The 12,151-nt window shown below is 36.2% G+C and overlaps 1 protein-coding gene across 1 annotated transcript in view; it reads right to left on the bottom strand.

Moving 5' to 3' along the window:
* Positions 1–5,234: 5,234 nt before the first annotated feature.
* Positions 5,235–12,151, bottom strand: part of MEOX2 (mesenchyme homeobox 2) — a 53,278-nt gene continuing 46,361 nt past the window's right edge. Inside the window, exon 3 of the mRNA XM_009461161.2 lies at positions 5,235–6,490. Coding sequence (XP_009459436.1) covers positions 6,266–6,490 — 225 coding nt within the window. The 3' untranslated portion in view covers positions 5,235–6,265. The remainder of the gene's footprint in view (positions 6,491–12,151) is intronic.

Below are 12,151 nucleotides of genomic sequence, written 5' to 3'. Positions count from 1 at the left end.
CTTATGCAAATATGCTAAAATTAGAAAAGTAACAGCTCTATGGTGTATTTCATATCGCTTATGAACTAAAAAATTGTGCATTTTATTTCCACTGTTCCAATGAATAGATATATATGTGAGAATTATAGACATACATATACAAAATTATTTACAATGTGTTGTAATTCCAAACTAGAGCTTTTTTCTTCCCTGGTAGTTTTTACTCTCTTAAATGCATTTCTGTGGTGATATTGCATAAAAATTTTCTAAGGGCACTTTTCAAGATAAATTTTTAATTTGGGAAAATGCCCATTTCAGTATTTTCTCAGCTGTGCATGTGACTTTCTTGGCAAATAATGTGGTAAGCATTCAGAATAGGCATATTTCTAAAAATCCTGCAGTCCGTAAGCAAACCTAATTAACACATACAGTGTCTATATATTCGTGGTGACACTAAGGATGAGAATCTGTCCCTAAATACTAAACCACTTTTATAGATATTTGCCACGTTCGTTGCTTCATATGGTTTTGGAGCACACTTTTACAACACAAAACCCATGATATTATCATGTGGTTATAAGACAAGAAAGTTGCTACAGAAATCAATTGTTGTACTGTTTACTTAAAGGATAAGTGAATCTGAATCTTGTTGGTCACTAATGTAAAATAACATTTTACAAGGTTTCTTTCAAGAGAGAAGTCTCTGTGGCCTAGTAATGTTATTTTGTTAGACATCACAACTGAATATTTAAATTCAAGTATATAACCTTAATAGATATAAACACAATAGGTAAAAAAATCTAAAAAAATCACATTGGTACACAAAAATATGAAACTATTCATGGAAAGAACAGGGATGTGGCAACATGCTTTATTCCAGTCAATTAGTCCTCTGAACAGAGCTAATGCCATTTTAATTATTATTTAATGTCCTGGATCACATTCTTATACCTTATCTCAACTATATCTTTCACTTCTGCTTGGAAGAACCACATATTTACTCTTTTTGTGAATCCTGTTAGGGGAAGCAGTCAGGGTTGCAAGGGTTGGACGAGGTTGTCATAGAAAGCATTCAAAGGCCAAATAAGATAAAGAACAGAACAAAGTCCTCACAGCACATTTAGTAGGGCACTGAACCTAAAACCAAAAGGCTTACTGGGCCTATGATACAAGACGGCCAGTACAAATTACCTGAGTCCCTTGTCATTTATCCATTAAAAAGGCTATTTCAAAACTTACCTTTCTTTAAAAAATCTTTGGAGTCTGCCTACAGAAAAGCACTGCAAAAAAGGGAACTGTGATTATTTCCAGCTACAGCTACTATTTAACAAGCTCTTCATTTACAACACTTTTTGGGGTCTTCACTGTTTGTTGATACTAACCATGTCTACTGCCCAGGTGATTGTTTTTAACTGAATGAAAGTAAAGTTTCACCAAATTTCCACAGATAGGAGTCATGACAGTTCAGATGCCAGAAAAAGGACAATGGCTAACAGATCTGCATGCACGACTTGGACAGAAGTAATAAATGGCTGAGAAACTTCTAATGCATTTGCAATTTGTACAGATGACTGTGATAACCTCGTATTACGCCACATGGAGGCCCTGACTAACAGCCAGGGGCCTTAAATTACATTGAAATTGATTCCTACACTGCAGCTTTCAGCTGTAAATTATGTCAAAAGACTATGGGCTTAAAATGAAAATGAATAGAAATATATAAAAGCAAATGAGCTCTAGTAAGTCCTTATTAATCTGAGGTAATAATGTGCATCATCACTGAAACCCTATGCCAGTTATTGCCGGCTATCGGCTACATTGCCTTTCTTAAATGAATATAGACATCAGGTTGTGTACAGAATTCTCCCTTTCAATCCACACACATTACATAACAATATTAAATTACAGTACAGAATTGGTTAAACATTACTCTTTAAAATTTCTCGAATCTTGTAGCCAATCTTAAATACTGCATGTACTCTATTAAATACAAGCTCACCCAAGAGACGTAAACTGACTGATGCCAGGAAATTCTAAATGAAGGCTCAAGCTGACATTTTGTCCCTAACTTATATAACTATGTTTCCTCATAGCTACGAAGAGTGCACGTCCTAATGGTGTTTCTCTCTTTATTTGTGCAAATAATATTATTGCAGCAGCCAGAGCCTTCATTTAAGAAAGCAGGATACATAAACTACCTTGAAACTTGGCCCGTGGTGGAAAGACATAGGCATAGAGTCTCTCCTTCTTGTGCTTCTTTTTTGACTATTTGTAGATCTGATGAAAAGAAAAGAAAGTCAAGAAAAGATATGCATTTAATTAAATTCTCAGACTACTTCCAATTTGTGATTTAATAAATTCAGCCAGCTTGCAATGGTGTTATTTTAACCACACCTCTTCAACTGCTATTGTCAAAATAAATCCGAAAACGGTGAAGCCATAGTAAACAAAAACACAAAATAAAAACTCAACAGTCATAAGGGAAGAGAAAGAAACCCTGCAAATAATATATACCCTTGTACCTCAGAGACAGCAGAAAAAGGAATTCTTATCATCCATCATGTTGAAAATTAACTGTTAAACATCACCGCCTTTTTGCAGCCAGTTATATTTTCCGTGTATGTTTCCTAAGAGTACACATTTCTGTGTCTGGCTCAGCGATACACTAATAACAGAACATCAGAGAGAGGTAGACTCTGGACAGATAGATATCAAAATTACTGTAACTCAAAAAATACATCATTAGTTCTCAGAAGCAGGATTCATTGACAATAAGTCATGAAAAGTGATTAGCCACTATTTAATAGCAGGAACTAATAAAGATAAATAAACCAAACTAGGTTTCATCACATTTCACTCTACCACCAAGTGCCTGCACAACTTTGGGCAAATCACAATCTTAGGGCTTGATTTTGTTCATCTGTTAAATGGTATAGTCTTAGCTATACCATATGGCTAGATTGGTAGAAGAACCCTCTTAGTCTGCAGGCGGATATAAGCCAATGAAGATAAATCAAAACTTCAAGTTATAGTTCAAAAGCTTTAATTCATAGCTGTTTTCAGCAACAAAATTATTATTAAAACTTTGATACAAAGTCATAATATGTTACAGCAGGGGATTGATCCCAGGGGCTTCCATAAGACAGTTTTTGAGTAATAGGGGTATTCAGAACAAGATGAGACATCATCTGCATTGATGAGTCCTGAGCAGACTCGCTAACCCACAAAGTGGAGTTAAAGCGCAGGGTGTTCATTGCTGCTGTGTGTGCCTTGAATACGAGCTAGCTGAAATCTGGAAGAAGCCTGTCTGTATTTCTGTGGGGCTCTGCTTGTAAATAAATTCCTTCAAGACCATGGTAGGAAGCTCACTGTGCTTAGATTTTCATAACTTCAACTTCTGCCAGTGTGGGTTCTCTGCACCATATTGCGCTTACCAATGCTGTACCCACAAAACAGTTGTTTAAAGCCACCAGAGGTCTTTAAGTAATCTGAGAGGTTGCTACATACAGTTAGCACCTTACAGCCAAATTCAAAGTCTGAGCTGCTTTTAAAGGATGGAAGAAGATCAATTTGGTTAGTCGTCTTTTTTTTCCATAATATAAAGTTACATAATTTGGTCCTTTGTTTGAAGGTTCATTCAATTATCTAAACAAAAATTCTCCTAGCAGTGTAAATCCATTTGCACATGCTTCTCTCTCTTCAATCTGTGCTTTAAGTCTCAACAGATTCAGTTAAAACTAGGTAAATGGAAAAATACTATCTTTCTCAATAGGAAAAAATTCTTCCTGGTAATGAGGGTATTATGGCTCACAGATTGCCATCATCACGCATATTGGCTGCTCCACCACTGCAAATATCCCAGTCAAATCATGGTGCGGCTAACAGAATGATATACCTCTCAAAATGCCTTGGGCTAGGAACACATTGCTGGGGCATTTCAGGTAATGTAAATAAAGCACTTCCATTTGTTTTGTAAAATGTCAGCTCCAACTTGGCTGATCCCTTTTCAGATTCAGTCTTAAGGAGCAACAGCCTTAGACAGCAACAAACAATTCTGCAAACCTGAAAGGCATTTTTGGCAAAAAGAATATTTGAAAGACAATAATCCTCTCTTTACTAGCAAAACAAGTCACATTGTATTTGACTAAATCTCTGTTGTTAAAAAGTGTTATTTGAAAATTCAAGATGCTTTTTTTCAACTTTTCATTCTAATATTCCATTTTGAAATTTAGCTATATTTCATTTAAGAGGGAGAAAAAAACCAGCCAAGAATAAAAAGCTTTAGACTGAATCATTGGGGTTTTTTTCCTGTTTTGATAATCCTCAAAAAAAATTTCCCATCCAGCCATGAAAACAAAAAATATCAAGTATTCACAAGTAGTTGGCTTACTTCTCTGTCCTACTCCCATTCTCAGCAATATTCTGTATGCCAAAGGCATTTGAAAAAGAACTGAAAAACAAATGCAAAACCCTTAACTGCTGGAATCAATAAAATGCTCTGAAGTCTTTAAAGAAATTAATTACCCATTGCTTGGATTTTTTAAACTAAAATGATCATGACAACAGTTAACGTGCAAGAAAGATCAAACCTACCGTGGAAAGGATTTGGAAAACAGCCACAGAGTTCTTGATCACATTTAACTTTTATGATGCCCTACTCTCCACATAGCAGAGCTTCAGTGAATGCTCACAAGCATTTACTAGGGTATGCACGTTTCTTGCTCGCTCGCTCTTTCACTCAGCTCCTTCTATCACACTACCCAGTCCAATTAATCTCCAAATTTTTTTGAGATATTTTGGTTTTTTCTCCTGAACAGCTTTATTGAACAAAGGCATGATAATATAAGTATGCATCCCGTCCTGATATTTATTCCCTTTCATCCATTTCAGCAAGGTCCAACAAAATAACCCTTTATATTTGCTCTAAATCTGGAAAAATGGTTGAACAGACTCTTGTTGTTTTTGGCTGAAGACATCATTAGCTGCTAGATGCCTTTTTCCTGCTAAAGGAAAGAGTTTCCCAAATGGATCAAGGTAGAAGATTCATCCATGATTAAAAGCCTAAATTTGAAAACATAGCTTTGTGTTGTCCACAGACAGACTAAGTTCCAAAAGACCCAAAAAGGCAGAGCTGCTTAGAACTTTTACAAAAAACACTTTAAGTATCCTATGAAATCACTGTAGAGAGACCAGAATTATTTAAAAAGGATTATTTATTAAACATATTTCTTTACAAAGTACAATCAATGGTTTGCATTAAATTTTGGGTTTTGGTATTTGCCTGTATGTACACAAAAGCTTATAACAGAAAATGTGTCTTGATTTTACACATGGGACACAATACTGAGTTACCTTCATATTTTGATTTCTACCAACATAAGCAGTTGATAATAACTTTCAGCTTATCTGCTGTTTTTTTTAAACTGAAGATGAAGCGACAACATTTCTGCAGAGTGTCAGTATTTATCAATGATGTACTCAATCATGACAAAGTAGAAAAGAATAATCCTTTGGGAAGTTTCCACCGAGCATGAGTGGAACATGACATTTTTTGGCAGGCTACTGGACTATCCTTATGATCCTAAAAATCATTTTTTGCAGTTATAAGATAAGAAGAATTGAGGAGCTAGGTAAGTTTAATAATACCCTATTAGCAGCAGTTGATAGTAAATGCAACATAAGGTTTGTTTTGTCTGTCATACAAGGACGTGTCCTAGCAGACACTATTGTATTGTTCTCTACTTGAACAAAAGTATCTGCATGTATTGTATGTCTTTGGAAAAACAAAACAAAAATAAAGAGACAAAAAGCCATTTATTGTCATGAGTGACTATTGCCATCAGCTAATATGAATGCATTGCTAAAATTAGTGAAGACAGGAAAATGCTGTAAGGTAAATATATACAGAGTTAAAATACATTTCTTATCCACTAGATAGTGATTTTGTGGCACTGTGGTTTTCAGAATATAACGTCTGTTGAGAGCAATGTAATTTTCAGTGCAAGCTAAAGCAAAAATACCTGCCCGCTGTCATAAACATGACAAACAAATCTGGAATGTTCAAAGTAAGTTTGTCTTCCACTTCTCCACTCTTGAGGCACCTTTACGACATGGCACTTACTGTAAACCATCTAAAAATCAATAAAAGCAGATACAATAAGCCTGAATTTTCCATAACAACTTTAAAAATCACTGCCAGAGTCACTTGCATACGTAAACGATGCCTGTGTAAGGCTTGCCAGCAAAGCATCTTTCCTGAGAACGGAGCTGGGACACTCTCTGTGTATCATAAGTGTGCGTGCTCAGAGCTGTGATCGCTGTCGTGGCTGTCGTCATTCGCTAGTGAGTCCCCCGTGTGCTGGAGACCAGCTGCGCTGATGCCAGAGAGCTCGGAGGGGAGCAGCGTGCCCTTTTTCACATTCACCAGTTCCTTCTCCCGGGCTGCTGCCCCTTGCTGGCCCCCTTTTACCCGCTTCCACTTCATTCGTCTGTTCTGGAACCAAACTTTTACCTTCGCGGAAGAGACAAAACAAGAAAAAAAAATGGGGTCATTGAAGGTAATAATGATCTTGCTAGCTGTAGCACCGCACTTGAGTTTTTTTCTTTTTTTTCATGTGCAACATGCTGCCTTTCTGTCTGTATGGTAAAAAGCTTAGCAAGCCTTCCCTGAGGAGCAGGCGATCCAGTTTTGGATAGGACGTGAACCCTGGGATGTGAGGATAATGACTGCAAAGGAGGGAAAGGAGTTATCTGCAGCAGATAGCTCCACAGGAAGATCTCAGAGTCCTTTAGAAAACATTAAAAAGTTAACATACTCTTGAAAAACGTATTCATGCCATTTCACAGGCAGAGAAACAGAGGCAAAATGGTACCCATCAAGGGACCGTGCAGAAGAACCTACCTCTCATGTAACAGAGAGCCCAGTCTGCTGGCAGGGACCCGTACTGCTGCCGCTTGTGCTTATAGTGCTATTAATTACCCTTCAAAGGAGGGTAGTTACTTTGGAAAGGAACTTGCACTGAAAAGTCTGCATTGCTTTCTGCCTGTTTGTTTCTGTAAACTGGTGGTAAGTTCCAGGTGGAGCATTTTAAAAGCTCTCTTTTTTTTTTTTTTTTTTTTTACTTGCTGAATTATCTGAAAGAGCATTTCTTATTGTCAAAACTTACAACTTCCTTGTCTATTTCACAAATGTATTTAAATGATTCTAGTTGACTGATCCTCGATTCTACTACATTTAGCCATAGACCCTGGTCAAATTTTTCAGACAAATAAATGCTCCAAAAGCCAGAAGGCAAGACATTTAAAATTTGAGTCAAAATCAGCAAAAAATTTCAGATGAGAATGGAAAAGAAATTCATAGCATGAAAGATTAAAAATGTATCTATATTTAAGTCACATTAAACCCCAAGATTTCACTCCAGCTGAAACTCATTTCCACTCCTCCCCTTCTCTGTATAGAAATATATGGGGGGCGGGGGGGAAGTAAACCTAAATTATTTGCACAGTTCTAAAGTACCAGCACTGCAAACCACAAGGACTTTTTTTTTCAATAGCCAAAAGAAAAGAAAAAGAAAAAAAGATGTTCATAGCATCTGTCAAATATATTAGACCAGATTAAAGGCTGATTTCAAATCAACTTTTAAAATATTGTCACTGAAAACAGTATGAATAGAAGACTGTTGGGTTTGATCCATTTAGAGTTAATGTTGCTAAAAAATCTCGTGCGTGTGTGTCTGTGCAGCTCTTCACATGAAGGTTCCACAGAAAAATAAACAACGTCTGCAACTTTTCACTTGGAAAGAAAGCAAGAAAGCTTGCAATGTCGGTGTATCCTCTGCTGCGTTTAGCAGAATGTGTTTCAGAGTTTTAAAAGAAACAGCAAGGAACAGGCACAGCAGGACATATTGTACAACATGAGTAATCGAGCCACAAAAATGCTGTTTTGCTGAATCTGTCTTATACATCCAGGAAACATTGCAGTGTTTAACCTTTCCTATCACTTTGAATTTTACATTAAAATTTTACTACTGATAGTTAACGTCACTATCTGTATGTACATACGTGGGAAGGAAGAGAGGTATATTTATTTTTTTATGCTCTATTCCTGTTACAGCCAATGTGAGCTGTTAAAGCCAATCACTTGGGAACAGAGCAAAATGATTCCAGGTTAGTTAAGAGCCTCAAAGAACAGCACATCCCTTCCTTTAGTCAACTCATCAGAGCCAAAGAATCTGGCTTGTAAAGTGAAAGGAGTGTAAAGGGGAAGGTATTTATTACTGGCTGCTGTGATGTTGGGAATTCTCATACTCGGGTAATGTATCAGAGGTGTCCATGGAAAGAGTGTCTTCAAAAGGGTACAGCATTAGTACAGCATTGGCAGCTTTCCAGGGGAAGTTAAGGTGACATTTTTTTTTTATTTTTGCTTTTTAAGACAATGAAGTTTCTCTTGTAAAAGACACTACTATACTGGTGCCAGACAGTGCAGTAGATGGAACTGCAATCATAATCTAAACATCAAAAATAATAGACTTCGGATTCAACCCAGTACCACAGAATATTATCATTCTTCTTCTGAAATAAGGGACCAGAGAATTTTATTCAATAAGAAGAAATGACAGGCTTGGGGTGATGTTTAGAAGATCTAAGCAATTCTCTGGATATCTTTATGTCCTTGAAAATTGACAGAATAAGTCACAGCATTGAGAGCCTAAAACAAAATAATAATGTATACAAAAAGTGGTTTCAAGAAAAATAACAGCAATGCATTTGAAGCAAAAATTTCAATGCACGACCTGGATTCAGCTCACTTTAACTTACTGGAACAGGAGAGATCCAGGCAAACCACCTTCCAGATGCGTCCATTTCATTTTTGGATACTTGAGAAACTGAAGCTAATAGTCCTACAATCATTGTCAGAAACTGTTCTGGTTGGAACAAACGTGAGCAGGACGATTGCTGCCTGGCTCCTGATGCAGGTGCTCATTTCTGTTCTCCTCTCACAGACAGAGCTAAACTCTCACATCTGCTCGCTTGCCTTTTTTGACTCCAACTTAATAAATTATTCTTTTTTGTTTTCCATTTTTTCTTACAATATTTTGTTGCTGCTGCTTTTTATAATTCAGGTCACTTCACGAAAACACGGTAGAAACCAGTCTCTCTCTTTGAGCGTTAAACCCAGGAGAACTGAGTGACACCAGCTTCCAGGTAATAAGTAGCCACGGACAGGCTGGGGAGTACCTCTTCATTCAGATCATCTGCCCTCAGACTAGTTCATCCGACCATGCCCTGAAATGCCTCCACCAAGGATGAGTCTAGGTCAGCATCTGTATATTAATTGATATAAATCAATTAAAGGACGATGATTTCCCTTTTCAAGAATAAGCACAAGATACATAAATTCCTCAGAGGATCCAGTATGCATATGCTATGTCTGCACATGACCCACTGTCTGGGAAACATGGCATTTAAGAAAAGTAGGGCTAAAAGGACTCCAGCTACTTTTGCATGCACTCTCTTGAGTGTAGGGGAAAGAGAGTAACCCTGGTGCTCCCATAGGAGAAGGTATACTACTGACTGGCATATAGATGGTCAGGCTTCCCATAAAGAGAAAATAGTAACAATTTAAAAAAGAAAAAATAAAGTTAAAAAAAAACTTCAGGCTTTTTTATTAATGACTTCAAATAATCTGCATCTGATTCACTAAGAGAATATCAAATAAGAAATTTCTTTATCTAGTATGTCAAAGATTATTTTCAAAAGCTATAAATCAATTATAGTAAAGTTTATTACTGAAAATGTTATACATTTATTTTGATGCCTGTTGGTGCGTTAACATACAAAGGGACTCTTATATGAGGGAATACGTTACGTATTTTTTATATATATTTCTTTATGCCCTCCATTATAAAGTACTGAAATCCACTTTTGACCTGATCCAAAGTACACTAATGTCAGTGTGAGTTTTTCCATCTAGTTCAATGGACTCTAGATGAAGTCTTTAATGCTCATGTGCTAATAATATGAGACAGGTCCTTCACTTGTTATTTCCTCTAGAGATCAAATTCAGATACTGGAATTTTGAACTTCCTTTGGAGCTGAAGAGTCAGTTATGGAGGGTATAGTTGTTACTGATATGTGATCCATCTATATTTTGGTAATAGGAAGGAAGTGAAGCAAACTTTGTGTGAAGTACTTCAGAGTGTCAGTTTATCTGAATTCATGGAAAACTATGCTTTTCAAACACACAACTCTTGTGAAACTTACAGGTGTTCCACAAAACATGCATCAGAACAAAACACCCTGAGAATCAAAAAGGAGAGGAGAAATAAAGAGAGAATGAAAGAAAGAAAGAGAGAGAGAGAGCAAAAGGAGAGAATGACAGAAAGAAAAATAAAGAAAAAATTAAAACAAAAATAAAGGAGAGAGAAAAAGCCCTTACTGAAGTGAATTTGAAAAACTCTTAAACTTTTTTCCAGTGAAAGAACTAGCTTGTGCCATTTACAACTTTTGCAAAACCAATATCCTTTTAAAGTAGTTTAAAGATCTACTATGAAAAACTTGATTCTATAGGTTTTATGAACCTTGTTATGCTGTTTTTCAAGTCTAAGTGAGCTGAGTGCTCACCACCTCCCAAAATCAGGTCTGATTGCCTATTGTTTATTAAAATGCACTCCCTCTTCTCCACCCTCTCACTAGCACAACTTAACTGTATAGAGCAAGCATATGTATGTACGGAAAACAAAGGAAGTGGAGGGAAATGAACTATATTAAAGATGATGGTAGCATTTACAGCTGTTTCTAAATCAGCACTTATGAGCCAGTCTATTGAGCACATCTGCTTACTGGCACGAGAGCACAGTTTCTTTTCCCTTAGTCAACAAGTTGTTTAGCATCTGCATCTCCACATCTGATGATTAGACTGTTACTTAAGATACGAGTAAATGATTTCACATTGTGCATCTCCTGCTGTACAAGAGAAATGTTTTTGCTGTGACCGATTTGTTTTAAGGTCTACTCTGTAGGAATCACAGGAGGAGATTCAAAACAAGGGGGCTGACATTGTTAGTGTCGACATTACTAAAGTAATCATTATATACTTATGATATATAGGTCCTTAGTAGGCTTAAGGGCCACATTATGTGCTGTCTTGCATGTATATCTTTAATACAACTTCATGATGTGGACATCAACACATCATTTTGGTTCCAAATGAGCATATCACCTAAACTTCTGATTTAATACTCCTTCAATAGAGAACTTCAGTCACATTAACTTTAAGAATAGCTGACTTCTACCATGCTCTGTAGAATGCAGATACTTCCTTCTGACATGGGATTTTAGCATTCTGTACTTACAGAGAAAAACTAAACAGATACTTTCTATAATTAATATTTCTAAATAAAGACATTCTTGTCTGAAAAATGAAAGCATGACTGAATTCAAATTACCTTAGTTGCACCGTCTGCTGTCTTTCTTCTTTTAAGAAAAAAGACATTTCTCTTTAAAAAAGGTATTTTCTGAAATGAAAGATTCTTTCCTAAATTAGGTTTTTGATTCCAGATTTTAGTGGCATGAGTCCCAAACGAGATTAAAATTTGAGGCCTGATATCTCACGAACCTTAAAAATTAGAAACAAGAGCGCTGTGCCAGTTGAAGGTATTATTTTGCTATAAGGGATGCATATTTCTAAGTATGAGTCTTTGAAGTCAGTATCCCAAATTCCGTGTTTTATTATACCTAAATGAGGTGTCGGAAAGACCGCATCACCAAGCCTTTTAAGCATTCTGCCCCTGTTTAGCCATTGTCCATTTTCTTTTATTATTTTTTTTTTAATCTGACGATTTACTTTCCTCTAATGCAGACAAACATATGGATAACAAAAAATAACCCTGACTCTTCAAAATTAAAAAAATTGAAAAGTTTACTTCTCAACTTTCTTTGGCTCTGAAAACATTCCTGTTATTTTTAGACAGTACACTTATGCTGCCAAGTTTTAAAGAAGGTCAAACTCCTGAACTTTACAGAAATCACTGGTGTTATACTGCTGAAACTTACCTTTTTCGCATATATAAAAATAGTATTTTTGTGATAATTTATTCAACAAACTTATAAAAGCACATAGGAATGTAAAACCAGGAAAGTTTCTTTTCCTGTTCTAGACTATGAATAAATA

Source organism: Nipponia nippon, unplaced genomic scaffold (genome assembly GCF_047370975.1).
Source record: "Nipponia nippon isolate SJK-2023a ecotype South Korea unplaced genomic scaffold, ASM4737097v1 scaffold_1, whole genome shotgun sequence".
NCBI classification, from domain to species: domain Eukaryota; kingdom Metazoa; phylum Chordata; class Aves; order Pelecaniformes; family Threskiornithidae; genus Nipponia; species Nipponia nippon.
Note: the sequence above shows the minus strand (reverse complement) of the source record. Positions and strands in the feature narration are given on the sequence as shown.